The sequence below is a fragment of the Boleophthalmus pectinirostris genome, unplaced genomic scaffold (genome assembly GCF_026225935.1).
Source record: "Boleophthalmus pectinirostris isolate CB_2022bp ecotype Guang Dong unplaced genomic scaffold, ASM2622593v1 HiC_scaffold_14, whole genome shotgun sequence".
In the NCBI taxonomy this organism is placed as follows: Eukaryota; Metazoa; Chordata; class Actinopteri; order Gobiiformes; family Gobiidae; genus Boleophthalmus; species Boleophthalmus pectinirostris.
This window is the reverse complement of record NW_026571047.1, coordinates 16,450,018-16,464,802: the sequence shown is the minus strand read 5'-3', so window position 1 is coordinate 16,464,802 and position 14,785 is coordinate 16,450,018. Positions and strand designations below refer to the sequence as shown.

General features: G+C 44.4%; 1 protein-coding gene across 1 annotated transcript; it reads right to left on the bottom strand.

The window, feature by feature from the left end:
* Window positions 1-10: 10 nt before the first annotated feature.
* Window positions 11-14,681, bottom strand: fasn (fatty acid synthase). The gene is made up of 42 exons (XM_020918118.2): window positions 14,439-14,681; window positions 12,929-13,055; window positions 12,593-12,745; window positions 12,328-12,501; window positions 12,058-12,258; window positions 11,682-11,804; window positions 11,479-11,594; window positions 11,209-11,343; window positions 10,669-11,119; window positions 10,121-10,308; window positions 9,777-9,966; window positions 9,591-9,685; window positions 9,382-9,516; window positions 9,104-9,307; window positions 8,812-8,927; window positions 8,549-8,724; window positions 8,220-8,411; window positions 8,066-8,146; window positions 7,812-7,994; window positions 7,470-7,649; window positions 6,947-7,150; window positions 6,520-6,836; window positions 6,033-6,431; window positions 5,694-5,858; window positions 5,504-5,619; window positions 5,262-5,416; window positions 4,987-5,190; window positions 4,752-4,902; window positions 4,413-4,591; window positions 4,203-4,322; window positions 4,003-4,125; window positions 3,693-3,916; window positions 3,418-3,610; window positions 3,165-3,316; window positions 2,959-3,050; window positions 2,480-2,874; window positions 2,209-2,400; window positions 1,735-1,956; window positions 1,448-1,659; window positions 1,251-1,349; window positions 900-1,151; window positions 11-734 (listed from the first exon to the last, which is right to left on the bottom strand). Exons 2-42 carry the CDS (start codon window positions 13,053-13,055, stop codon window positions 600-602), a joined length of 7,521 nt encoding a protein of 2,506 aa, XP_020773777.2. The 5' UTR covers window positions 14,439-14,681; the 3' UTR covers window positions 11-599.
* Between the last annotated feature and the right edge of the window lie 104 nt (window positions 14,682-14,785).

Sequence of the window (14,785 nt, the reverse complement as noted above, 5' to 3'; positions counted from 1 at the left end):
AGAAACATAATTCTTAGATCTTAAGTGCATTTATTTGTTGTGGAGATGTAACATAAACTATATAAAAATACAAGGATCCTGTCTGACCTTTCACAGACTCAAGATCTGTTCATAAAAGTCACAGACCTGCTCCTCACTGTGATCATACAGCAGGTACACATACCATACAGTTCAATTAACGCACAACACGTTCACACAAAAATAGAAAAACATACACTTTTATAATATTAAATAAAATGTTAAAAGGGTGCAAAACTATTGACTGTGTCGCACAGTGATAAGCTTTAAACAGTGTGGATGTACATGCGTCACAGCTGCACAGGCCTAAAACAGGTGCTCACAATTTCTTAGAAGAAATAATTTGTGCACCTCTGCAAACATCCAAACAGTTTTGGCCACAGAAAAGTTAAGTTTGAGTTAGTGTGCAAGACAAAAATGTTTTTAATCATTAAAAAAAGAAAATATGTTAATAGTTTGAGTGAAGTAGAAGAAGAGTGAAGTGGAATAAATTTTCATGGGACACAAATGTGCTGAGGTTGAGGACAGCCAACAGGGCCAGACCCAGAGGAATGTGACTGACTCTCCTCCCTCACTTGGGGCTAGTGTGCTACAGTCCTGGGGCCTTCAGACAGTGAGCTGTGGATGATGCTGCGGATGGATTTGACCCCTGGATCCTGAAGGATGGAGCGGTGGTCCCCCTCAATCACGTGCACTGATACAGGGCCGTCACACACCTAAAACACAAAATACCACTCATAACTAACAGACCAAAAGTAATTAATGGATTTATACATGGAAGTTATTTTGACACTGCTTCCTAATCATGTGTAAAACTAACTGTTGATACAAAACTTTGAATAGCTTAAGCATGCCGTCAGGACATTTAGAGGTTTTCTTACTTCGTGAAGTTTGTAGTCTGTTCCTAGACTCTGCTCATACTGACTGCTGCTTTCAGCCCGCAGTAACACTATCCTGCCATGAAACTTGGTTTTGGGCAGGTAACTGTCAGCAGCCTTGAGTTTGTGGTAGAAAGCTGTGGCACCGAATTGCAAAGCGTCCTGGCTCAGGTCCCTTTGGCTGGAGGTGATGAGGTTCACAGCAGAGGCCACACGAGCATCCAGGTCAGAGAGGGGCAGCAGAGTCTCCACCAACTGCCAAAACCATTTATAACGTGTTACAACTAAGATATAAATATACATATATATATATTTACAAATCTTACAATGCACTAGTATGGTAGGTTTAAATACCTTATTGTACTCTATTCCAATGAACTGCTGTATGAAGGCACACAGCGCTTCAGTCTCAGCCTCAGACTCTTTATCTGGGGTAAGTTTGGCTCTGTAGCTCTGAGGAACAAAATAGTAAAATAAAATCTTCATTGTACTATTACACTGCACATTATTATTAGTATCTGCTATGTTTTTGTATACATGTTAGTCCTAACCTGTGTGTATGCTGCTACGTATGAGTGTGAGCCATCCAGCAAAAACAGACACTCTACAGTGGAGCCTTGGGCCTGCATCTGACAGCACATTTCAAAGGCCACACAAGCTCCAAACGAGTATCCAGCCAGTCGATATGGCCCCTCTGGCTGGAGGTGCCTCATACAGGATACGTAGTAGGCTGCCAAGGACTGGATGCTTTCCAGAGGGGCAGCTGGCGATAAAAAAAACACCATAAGTGCATGAACATTAAAAAAAAAAAAAACACTATGGTGATAGGCGCTTGTACCAGAGGTGCACTGCAGGCCGTAGCAGGGAACACCCAGCTCAGAGGCCAGGGTCCTGAAGGCAGACACAGTGCCCTCAATGGGATGCACCAGAAACAAGGGTCTCTCCTCATTCTGCACTGAGTTTACTGCTGTCAGTGTGGGGCCCTCAGGGTCCACCAGCAGCCCACTGATGTCAGAGCCCAACACAGAGACAAGCTCTCCCTTGGACGCATCAGGTACATCTGCAACATACAAAGACAATCAATGAGTTGTTTAGTTCCTTACCACCTTATCTTACAAAAAAAACATTTTTTTTTTATATCCCAAACACATATTTTTAGGGTATAGCACCAGTCACCGAATCATATTTTAAATACCTGATTATCACTGCTAAAATAATATAATTTTTTTTTTTCCAAAAATAGTCATTTTAAAGATAAGGATTTGAAATGAATAGTTCAATTATTGTGCACCAATGGAAAATTGAGAAAAACCTTTTGCAGTGGACCCCTTGCTGTGAGCCAGTTCACGCAGTTTGTTGATGGTTAGCTGTCGAATGTCCCTCATCGACATAACAAGGTCATAATCTCGCTCCAGGGTCTGGCGAACTTCCACGCCCATCAGAGAGTCCAGACCCAAGTCTGCCAAAGTGGCCTCTGCATTTAGGCTGTTCACATCACGCACACCTAAAACATGCCAGTGATTAACAACTCTTTGCACATGTATTAATTTCACCATATTTTAAATGGAGACATGGGGCCATACCAAGAATGTGCGCTACAGCCTCCACCAGGTCAGCCTGACCCCCAGACTCGCCTTTGACCACCATGCGCTCCGCTAGCACAAAGCTGGACGTGACTGGTTTTCCTAGGCACAGGAACAGGTCCAGCACTTCTAAACAGGAGGTAATGCGTTGAGGAAGAGTGCCCCCAATCACTGTGTCATTGTCTCCCATAGTCTCCAGCACCACGCCCACATCCCCGATGGCCCCCCACTGCACGGCTAGGCCTGGCAGGCCATCTCTGTGCCGCTTTTCGCACACACGCTCCATTGCAGAGTTCGCATAGCCATAGTTACTTTGCCCAGCATTACCACGTCCACAGCTCACAGAGGAGAAAACCACAAAGTAGCTTAACTCTGGACAGCTTTTCCGTGTCACACTGAAACAAAAATAATGTATATAATGTAATAGTGTTCCTATCAAACCCCATATCATGAAAGAAGAGGTTCCAATAGCAACATACCTGTCTAAGTTCAATGTTCCATCATATTTAGGTTTGTTGACCTCCATGAAGTGCTGAGGCGTTAGATTCTCCAACATGCCGTCTCTGAGAACCTGATCAATCAGAATCGTAATGAGAACAGAAACAGTGACCCAAACCCTAATTAATATATATATATATATATATATGAAATAAAAGTATATGCACAGGTGTATGTGTATTATTACCATGGCGAGGTGGAAGACCCCTCCCACAGGCCCCAGTGCCTGAGCTTCACTGATGAGTTGCTCAGATCCTTTGACAGTGGACACATCACTCGTTGACACCAGCAGCTCCACGCCCTGAGCCCTCCAATCCTGCACTCGCTTCACCTGGTACCCTGCACCCAGATCAAAGAGCATTTATAGAATCTAAAGTTTGTGACCTATAAAGTAGCTCATCCTGCGTTACTAGGAGTATTTGTGATCTGTGTGGTCTTACCATTGCGAATGCCTGATCTGGAAGTCAGAACTATTTTGCGGGCCCCTCTTTCCACAAGCCACTGTGCCAACTCTAGTCCGAAGCCCCCCAGGCCCCCAGTGATGATGTATGAATGGGAAGGGGAGCAAAATGTCCGGCAAATGGCTGGAAGAGTCAAGAGGGGGCTGACTAAGGAATCCTGTTCCTCACGGATCTAAATTAAAAAAATACATTTTTACCTAAAGTATCAGAATAAACCGTATACCAGTTCATGTGTCACTTTTCATTTACTTTACCTTGAGCAGTACTTTGCCGATGTGCTTGCCCTGGGCCATGAATCTGAAGGCCTGCTCCACTTGTTCTTTTTCAAACACTGTTGTTTTTAGAGGTTTTACTACACCTCTCAGAATCCCCTCCTCTAGCAACTGGGATACCTCCTCCCACTCGGGGTTGCCCTCCTCGAACAACGCGTCCAGCAGGATGCCATGGAAGGTCACATTCTTCAGGAACACAGCCATACCTGAAAGGCAATTACCCCATTTATCATGCCACAAATAATTCAATTCAATTCATGTTTTGTAAAGTTCTATTTGTAGCTGTGCAAACCTAAGGGGGAGTTGTTGGACAGGTCATATTTCCCGATCTCCAGGAATCGTCCATGGCGAGCGAGGCACCGTACACTGGCCTGCAGCTTCTCCTCCGCCAGGGAGTTCAGCACCACATTCACACCTGAGGCACAAGACAACATCACATCCAAGTCCTGCAGCAGGAACAGATTTGAGGCACAAAGGAACAGTAAAGCTCACCTTTGCCCTTTGTGTGGAGGAGAACGTGCTGCTCAAATGATGCATCTCTGGAATTGGCAAAAGACTCACTGGAGAGCTCTGGGAACCGCTGTTGTAAGTAGGCCTGTTTCTCTGCTGAGCCTACACACAAAATGTTACATCCCTTTATGTTAAAACAAATTCCTATATGTCTAGTATTCATTACTCTTATTATCACAGACACATTCTTACCGACTGTGGTGAAGACTTTGCACTTCTGGCTCAGTGCTATGGCGATGGCCGCTTGTCCAACCCCCCCAGAACCGGAGTGGATCAGCACACTTTCCCCATGTCGCAATCTGCCTCTCACCACCAGGGAGTAGTACGCTGTGGCATACACCACGGGCACAGAAGCTGCCTGCTCCAGAGTCCTGCCAGGAAAGTCGGTCTAATGATGAGTATTTATTATAATGCTTCCAAAATATTGCAGATGTGTAAAGATCAGTATGTATAACATGCTGACTAAGACTAGGACCAGTTCTCATGTCGTTGCATGCATTTCCATTGAGTTTAATGTTAATGTTTTCTCACCAGTTTGAGGGAACACTCCAGAGGAACCGCTTGTCCGCACTCACACATGTTGCCAGGCCATTTGCTGGGAGCAAGCCCATAACTCTCTGACCATTTTGGTCTTGACCTGAGAACTCCATCCCCAGCAGGCACTGCTGAAGGGCTGCATCACCTACATTCATCAAAAAATTATCATTCTTCTGTGTGTACTTGTGTGTGTTAATACAGGGAGACAGTATGAACAGTAAGACTGTACCTGGAATAGCATCTGGAGGCAGTTTTCCTGTAGCTAACATGACGTCTCTGAAGTTCAGAGAGCTGTAGAAGACGCTGCATAGCTCTGAGTTTTTGTTGGAAGGTTTAAAGTGCTTGAGGGGAGAGGCGATCCAGCACAGAGAAGACAGGTCCCCTCGAGTCAGCACATTCACATAGGCTTGTTGAGTCTGTTCCTCTCTGTGGGCTTAAGAAACACACATCCATTAGACTTAATGTGACCACACATACAGGCTCATAGCACAGTCAAGTAAGTACCATTGGTGAGGAGCTGGTGTCGGAAGGCTCCCCACTCACCATCCCTCCACACATTCATCACAAGGTCTTTAGACAGCAGCGACTGCATTTCTTTTTCAGATGGAACAAGGCTCGGTATCACAGATGACTCATCCAGATTTGATATGAAAGCACAGCTGCAGAAGAGAAGGAAATAAGACCACTCTTTGGAATATGAAGGTAGAAAGGTAGATATGTAATAATGTTCATTAACATAAACATACCGGATGCGATTGCCTCCAGGTTCCTGGCGCAGGCAGTTGACCAGTCCCACTACACCACAGTGAGGCTGAGAGGCAGTAAGCCAAATGGGGCTTTCTGAAGATGTAGATAGCAGAGACTGTAGAGAAATTACCTTGGTTAGATAACTGAATGATGAGCCTTGGACAAAATGTTTCATCAGAACTAACATACTTTGAGAGTCTCCACCCAGTTGTAGGATGTATCATCCACAGATAGAAATACAGGGTCTGGAGATGGAATGCGGTGGCGACAGAGGAATAGAGCTGAACCAAAACAGGATGTCCAGACACTGACCAGGTCCAGAGAGGCCTCCAGAATACACCTCTCCCACTTAGCCTGTAAAATACCAGCCACAATGAAGATATCTTGATATTGTTTTGCACAATGTTCTAGTCAGTGTCAAATAAATGAACTTTACAGAACTGATTTACTTAAAATGTTTTGTATTTTGTATTTTTTCAGGTCCACAACACAGTACTGCATTAAATATAAACCCCAGAAAACACTGACCTGTGAAATAAGTCCAGCCACGGTCCCACTGTTGGTGGTTCTACATAGAAAGGCCAGGGTCTCCCCCAGGGTGCCCCCCTTTAGCAGCACATGCAGCAGGACAAACCCCCCCACTCTGGTCCCAGAAACAAGGTTCGATACAAGCTGCTCTGGTTCACTCTGCAAAAGGCCCCAGTGGTTACAGAGCAGCAGGTCTGCGGCCCCGGCAGTAGCACCTGGGGCGGGGCTTGTCCGAGGGTCCCACTGCACTGAGCCCAGCCCAAGCTCCTCCAGAGTGTCAGTAAAGGGGCTCAGGAGCTCAGTGTGCACCGCAGTAGCAGTGTACTCCACTTGTAACATGGGCTCAATGTTGAGAAGAGATAATGCATAAGGGAATAGTTGACCCTCATCAGAGAATGCCTACACACAGGCAGAAAAAGTCAGCACCTTGCATTAAAGGCAAAAGATGTCACTTTACATATTCAGATGAATTACTGTGGTCACTGACCTCAATCACCCTGAGTTTTCCAGGCCTGCTGTTCTCCAGAGCAGAGTCCAGGCAGTGTCTGAAGGCAGCGTCCCTCAGCAGGCCTTGGATTAATGGGTCACGGAGCAGACAGGCCCTCTCCCTCTCCACCAACTGCTGCATCTCAGACTCTAGGTTCCCGTTTAGCTCCAGAGCACACAAAAGTGTCAGGAGCCGTGGCAGGCCTCCTTCAGAGGGTACAGAGCTGGGTATGGGGCTGACCGGCACACCCTCTACACCTGGTATGTTCAGTCTCACACCATGAGGTTTCAACTTTAACTGCAGATTTCGAATCAACCCTGAATATAAATATTTTATACTTATTATGACCATATCCAGTGACTAAAATGTTGGTAAAATTATTACAGCTTTTCAAATTAAATCATCTGGAATTTCACCAGCCAAGTACCTTTGCAGAAATTCAGCTGGTCTGATAGGTGTTTGTTCTCTTTCAAGCACTCTGTTTTCATGTAGGGAACAAAGCAGAAATCTTCCAGAGTGGGAGCGTTCTGCTGCTGCTGTCGACGAGGGGCCACTGTAGCATGGAGCCCACTGATCTGGACTCCCCCAGCCACAATCATATCCACACAGTGATCTACACTGATGCCCACAGCTGTGTCAGAGAGAAAATGCATTATTTTACATTGGGTCTCAAACATAAAAGTCACCCTAGAAAAGCGTAGGAATTATATATAAAAAAATAAATAAATGAATAAATGTTTGACTTTTTAAAACATTATAAATATGTTACATTGCTAAATTACTGAGTGCTAGGGTCCACATTGCAGTTAAGGTGATCTGTTCTTTTTCAGTTAAGTATGATCACTAATTGGCCATTCACTGCCATTAAAGGGGCTAATGTCTATAAAAATTGTGTTCACAGGCATCATTCAAGAGACTATGATGTTGAAACCAAATCCGTCAGCACTAACCCTGTTTATTATCTGCATATTGCCACTGCTTCTCCATGTGGGCTTGTGGGTTGATTTGGACAGAGCGGATCCTGGTGGGGAGACGCAGGCTGCGTCCAGGCAGACCCAGCACGATCATTTGTAACATAGTGTCCAGGAAAACCACCCAGTTCCCTGTCCACTGCAGCGCTCCCCTGTCCCCTGACAATCACAGCTCACATTTAACACAGTAAGTTATAATAAACAGCAAGGATAACATAGTTTTGTCTATTATGATCCTGGTTTATCACAACCCAATAACTGTACAAGATGTTAACTTTGAATTTGGCCATATCTCAAACGTAGTGACTTGATAAAATCTACCTGCAATGTTTGACTCTAAAATTCCTTGGAAGGTCTTTCCATAGTCGTAGCCACGCAGTCTGAGCTCTTTGTAAATGTCTGAGGCCTTCAGCTTCAGTTTGGGGTCACTCTCAATTTCGTTGGCTGACATTATGTGGTGACCCAGTGAATGAAACTCTGTGTCCTCTGGGAGTTTCACTTTGCCTAGAAATAAAAAGATGAGATTGAGCATCCCCAAGAAATAGAGTCCTTGTGCTCTAAACTAAACTGCATACCGCTAACTGTCAGGTTTCCATTCTCAGACACTTCAAATGAGTGAGTGGCCGGCATGAGACGCACCTCCAGCTGCACAGAACCTGACAGGACAGAACACATCAGCATCAAACGAAGTGTGAGGAAGTCGACCACTCTAGTGTCATATTTCCTCACCATTTGGAGGAAGAATAGTGGCTCTGTGGATGGCCACATCTTCAAATGTGACAGGTGTGGTGTCTAGAACCATCCCCAAGCTTTTGACCAAGGTTCGCCAGGCTAAGACCAGGTAACCAGTCGCTGGGAACAGGACTCTACCATCAATGCAGTGGCCAAGCAAGTAGTGGTCAGGAGATTCAGGGTTTATGTCTGTTTAGTAAAAAAAACATTAAGATATAAACAATACATTTATTAAAAAAGAAGTTTAAATTAAATCAACTGGAGTTTTTTGCCTCTCATTCAAGGGCCTTCGTACATTCTGAAACAACTCTTTTTTATAACATTACCAATGTTATAGATGATTGCAGAATTCGATGCTCCAGAGCTAAAGGAGAAGTCTGCAGCCTTAGGAACATCCCAAGTCTGGGCGTGATCCCACTCCACCAGAGGTGAGAGGAGAGGCGTCCCAACTGGTACGGGGTAGGGGGTATGTGGGCTCAACTTGTTACAGTCCACATTGATCCTGTACCAGGGTGAGAACATTTCAACATATGGACAATGATGCATAACAGTGATATGGAGTCCCTATGTCATTTGAATGGTGACCTACCCGTTCATGTAGACTTTGCCGATGTTGGAGAGGAAGAAGTTGAGGTTGTTGACATGGCCTCGTTTCATCAGTGGAATGATGGTGCAGGTGTGTTTGAGGCTGCGCTTCAGGATAGCCTGTGTACACATAAACATGCTTTTGTCAATAAAAACATCTCAACATGACACTCCATTCAATAAAAAATATGCTGGCAGCAGATATACTTTCTTATGGAATACAGCTCTATCATGCAATAAAATGCAATATGAAAAGCAAGAAATCAAAGTGAAATGTCTATCCAGGAGTGCTGTACCTGCAGCAGAGCGTGAGGGGCGATCTCCAGCACCACTGCATCCTCTGGCACCATGCTCAGCCCCTCCTGAAAAAGCACTGGGCTTACCAAGTTATTCACATGGTACTCTGCTGAGCTGGACAGGGCCAAAGGAGAGTCCCAGGCAGACTGAGGGATACTGGTGCTGATCCAGCGAGGAGAGCGCGGCCGCGGCTGCCTGATCACCTACACAAACACAACCCAAAGTCAAAATAACAACAGACAGTGATACAAAACAAGTAAATGTTAAGGGTCTCCACCTTCTTCAAAGCAGCCAGGAGAGCTGGAGCTATGGATGCCATGAAGTATGAATGGAAGGCCACGCCAGCACTGCGCACTTCTTTAGCAAACACTCCTTTTTCTTTGAGCTCCTGGACAAACTGGTGGACTGCATCCTAATAACACACACTGCATGTTTAATAACAGATTTCAAAGCTTAGTACCATGTAAAATCTATAGAGGCATGAACCTGGGGCCCAGAGATCGTAACTGTGTCCTCAGCATTGTGACAAGCAGGAACCACTCCCTGCGGACACTGAGCCTTACACTCCTCCCATGTCAGCCCTACAACACATAGGCAATATTAGACTGGCCTGCTGCTGAATAATTCGCAGGGACAATATAGTAGATATCTGTGGAAAATGAACAAACCTACCCACAGCAGCCATGCCTCCAGGGGGTAGGCTGGCCTCTTTGATACAACGCCCCCTCCAGTAAGCAGCCAGAACAGCTTCTTCCTGACTGAGGGAACCGTCTGCGTAGCCACAGGCCAATTCTCCCACAGAGTGACCCACAATACCATCAGGCTGCAGGCCAATCTTTTTCAACAGGTCAATCTGGGCAATCTAAAAGAATGAACAAATCATTAATGCAAAAAATCAGTATGAAATAAGATGCAGCTGGAAATTCAACTACCAACCTCAATAAGAACTCATTCCCTAGTGTACACAATGTGAGAAAGTGGTTAATCTTGGTAAAATTACCATAGTCCGTTTGTACCTGAATAGCTGCGAGACCAACAAAGGCATGGATCGTGTCTTCAAAAGTGTCCTCTGTGGCTTCCATGAGCATCTGTGATATGACCAGCCCAGTGTCCTTTAAGGCTTTGTCTGAGCGTAGGATGGAGTCTCTGAAGTCAGGCAGCTGCATGAGGCTTTGGCCCATCCCAGCCCACTGGGTCCCCATACCTGTAACAGGGTGTCATATCTTATATAAGAGCACTAGGAGAACTGTGAATTAAATGCTGTACAATTATAGATAAAATAGTACAGCATAACACAGATTAAGACATTTCAGCTGTCAACATCTAGCTCACACTTGTAATATGTACAAATGTTTTGTATTTTACAGGCCAATGATGGCTAAAAGCAAATGACAAACATGATAAGTACTTAGTAACACAGTCCACAGTGCCAGTGCCACAGTGTTTGCACTTTATAATATGCTTTGCTACCAGTATACAATATGACATTATAACAATATTACAAAGCAATAATTATTACTCCTGGCTCTTAAAGGATCAATGCTCTATAGCACTAAAATGGTACCTGAGCAGATGTACCAGATTGGGCGGTTGGTAGATGGTGCTGCCTGGACCTCAGTGATGTTTGGCTCTGAGCCCAGCACAGTGTAGCCTCTGAAGGTCATGCCAGGTGCCATGGAAATATCTGTGAGTAAAGACAGGAAGCTGTGGTCCTCAGAGTGCTGCTGGGCTTTCTGCAATAGGACCCTGACAGCCCCCTCTGTGCGTCCACAGGCAGGAACCACTCGTGCTACACTCTTCACACTCTCCTCTCTTCTATAGTCGTTTGGACGAAGAATTACGTGGACATTTGAACCGCCAAACCCAAACGAGTTGACTCCGACAATTCCACCTTTGACTGGAATTGGCTGGTCCACGACTCGGACTCTCCCGTCTGTGAGAGCTGGAATGTCAGGGTTAGGATTAGAGTAGTGCAGATTTGGAGCCCACATTCCTCTCTCCAAAGACAGCACCACCTGCACATAAAACATCACAAAAAATATTCATAACAAGGTTGTAAGTGTTAAAGTGTAAAACGAAGAGTAAGTCTGTGGAGTAAGTGTACCTTTGCCAAAGCAGCTAAACCTGAGGCAGGTTCAGGATGACCCATGTTGGACTTGGTTGAGCCTATGAGCAAAGGTTCTGTTCTTTTCTCACAGAACACGCCCACAATGCCATTCACTTCTTGTGGGTCACCAACCTGTAATAAGATGATCTATTACAACACACAGTATGAAATTCCTTTATTTGATGAGCAACAGAAAACAAAATTTCATGGTATGTTATATAAAAGAAATGTTTTTAAAAAGTTTTGTATTGTACGCGTCTACATTACCTTGGTGCCAGTGCCATGAGCCTCTATGTACTCCACTTGCTCTGGGCTAATCTTGGCCTCTTCATAAAGAGTGCTCACCAGCTTCTGCTGCATTTGCCCTGAAGGGAACGTCACCCCTGATAGAGAATGAGGCCAAAGACATCAGTTCATGCTTAAATGTCTGCCCCCATCCCCCAGTTTTTCCTCATAGACCGAGGACTTACCCTGCTCTTTGTATCCATCTGTATTGTTTCCTGCATTGACCACTGTGGCATAGATTCTCTTTGCCACTGAGCGCTTAGTTAGCAACACAGCTACAGCTGCTTCTGAACGGCAGTATCCATTTCCTGTTTGCGAAAATAGGAAAAAAGGCTTTTATGTCTTCTGCTATGAAGTCATTCAATACAATCATTAATAAACCCTTGAATATAGGTGTATTTTTCACTGGATTCTGTATTTGCACTTGGAATGACAACTGCACTGGATATGGCAATTTATAGAAATGGGTCATATTGATTTTACATACTGTATATATTTTGGAGACAGTGTGAAAATACTAATATGAGTGAAGAAGCCATCCACATTTGAAGTTTTATTTACCTGAAGCATCAAAGGACTTGCAGGTCCCTTCTGGACTGAGCATGCCCAGCTTCATAAACTGAACTGAGGTGTTGGGTTTGAGCAGCAGGTTGACTCCACCAACTAGCGCTGCATCACACTGACCCAGACGAATGGCATGGAAGGCATTTTCTAACGCCAGCAAACTGGAGGAGCAAGCTGTGTCTATGGCTGTGCTTGGACCTTAGGAGGGCAGAAAGGGTGAGCCTAGTGTTGACTGCTATGAAATATTAATCACATTATAGTCTGTACCACTGAAGTCAAAGAAGTAAGAGAGTCGGTTAGCCAGCATGGCACGTTGGCAGCCGGTCATGCTGTAGCCCAACAGCTCCTCTGGGTCTCTGCTGAAGGCCTCACCTGCCTCCGAACCACTCACCCCGATGTACACCCCTGTCTTAGTGCCCCGCAGTGAGGCCGGGTTCAGCCCTATTAGCGTCATAAAGTCAGACATTTATTTATTTAAAACCATTTTATAAATAAAATTTTTTTTTCATTATTTATCATGCTGGAATATTACCTGCATCTACAATGGCTTCATAGGCCACTTCAAGCATTATACGCAGCTGAGGGTCCATGGTATTGGCCTGTTTGGGGTGAACTCCAAAAAACACTGCATCAAAGTGGCTGATGTCTTTCAATTTGCCGTTTCTCTGTGGAAGGCCATACAAACCTAAAAACCAGAACAGTCCAGGTCAGGTTTAAATATGTTACTAATGAGTAACAAACAAACAAACAAGATTTTAAACATTAGCAGGACCACAGCAAGTTCAGGTGAGAACCTCACATCAGATATTGCTAGGGAGACCCTGTGAGTAAGTGTATTTCAAAAGAACATGGGCAGATGTGCTCTAACCTGGCTCCCAGCGTCTGTTGTCCTCTGTGACCATGTCCACGCTGCCTAGCAGATTTTCCCAGAACTCCTCCAGGTTGTTTGATTCAGGCAGACGGCCTGATATCCCAGATATGACAATATCCTCCATCTTAACATTGAAACAATACAAATCTGTCATCTCAGCACTTGTTTGTTCATTGATAAAACAAAACAAAGGTACAAATAAGAAGTCCAGCTGATACAATAAATAATTAAAGATGATATATAATTTCAATAAAGCATTACTGATCCCACAATGGGTATAAGTCAGATACTTGTTAGAGGATTTTAAATAAATGTGGAAGTGGATGGAAATATAGTGTCAGTCAATTTGACTCAGCCACAGCTGCTGTGGGGCTGAGTGATAAGAGTAAAGGATATGGCTATCAATGTTAATACAATTTCACATACAAATATTCACATACAGTTCACAGGTCACACACTGACTGTGACAACTGTCCCGCCTTAAAGACATTCATCATGGACAAATGCAGGCACTATGTAGCTACAAAGAATACTCTCACACCACATATGGTAAACACTGCAAGTTATTGTATTTAACAAATGAAACAACACATTTGTCAAATTAAATACTTCTGTCTTTCAACGTGGCCAAAATGGGTTTGGGTGCTGTACATTTGCCAGGCTTTGTGCCAGCCTCAGCTTTGTCAGATCCACTCTGTGGAGTATCTCTTCATCCACATTTCATGCTACTGACTTTCTTGCCAAATAAAGTCCATGAGCCAAATTATTTAAGTAATGTGAGACAAAAATACAAAACAAAAAGATAAAACAATAACAACTGATTATAATGGATATAATACTTTATTGCAATTTAAATCTTCACTTAGGGATGCAAAAGTAGAATTCATTGAGGCACAGAGAACTCCAGAGAACAATTCAGTTATGACTGAGTCATGATGAGCCTGCTGCCAGGACAGAGAACTGGAGTGTCCAGATTCAAGGCCCTGGCAGCCCTGATGTGTATGTCCAGATCTAGTAAGATTCTCTCAACTCATATTGGAATGTGCTTCCCAGTATTTCACTCTGTTCTCTCAAAGTCTGATCTATTCAAAGATAAATCATGCTTCTTTCCAGCACACCCCCCACAATAAGCTCACGCAACATGACAAGATGTGGCTTGTCACTGAGGTGCACTGCCATCACTGTGACACGCTCTAATTAAGCACTACTCATGGGGACACATACAAATAGGCTTTACAGTTGTCTCCTCGTTGGGACTTTTGGATGATGCTGTACTTTTTTCTTCAAAGTTAACATGATTCAGCCCATTAGAAATATTACTGGGAAATTTGTCACATGTCATGTTACAAAGCTGAACATAAGGAACAAATCATATTTATATTGTATTCTGAATTTTACCTCTTAACTGGTGTGGCCTGTCTCCATCACCCAGTGACCAGACTGTGGTAGGCTATCCATCCACTCCGCACCAATATGAAGCACGGTACAGAATGGCTTATGTACTTACTGTAATTGCAGCCGGTATCTTGTTGCTCAAGTTATTTTAGTTCCTGTTGGCATGTAGCGATCCGGTATGTGACTTAAGTTCGTTTGGAGGAGACCACGGGGACGGTCCGTGATAACGGAGTCTGGAGGTTGACGTCAGCCTCGGTGCTTCATTGAATGCGTTCTTCTCTGGAGATTTTAAATGTGCAAGTCCAGGCCGGGCCACGCCACATGGGCTGACAGCTTGGCTCGGCAGAGCAGTCCAATGAGAGCAGAGGCAGGGCTTTTGGATGCAGCGGCCGTCCGTGATTCGCTGCCTGCGCCTGTAGTCTGAGAGAGGAAGGGAAGCATTTTAACAAGAGGTTACTA

Bases quoted from the DNA above. Each gene is read 5' to 3' on its own strand.
- fasn (XM_020918118.2), bottom strand. From the start codon at position 13,055: ATGGAGGATATTGTCATATCTGGGATATCAGGCCGTCTGCCTGAATCA. The intron at 12,502-12,592 runs GTAATATTCCAG...TGACGCTAATAG, and splicing joins TGAAGCCATTGTAGATGCAG to GGCTGAACCCGGCCTCACTG. The intron at 4,126-4,202 runs GTGAGCTTTACT...CTTGTGCCTCAG, and splicing joins CCTCCACACAAAGGGCAAAG to GTGTGAATGTGGTGCTGAAC.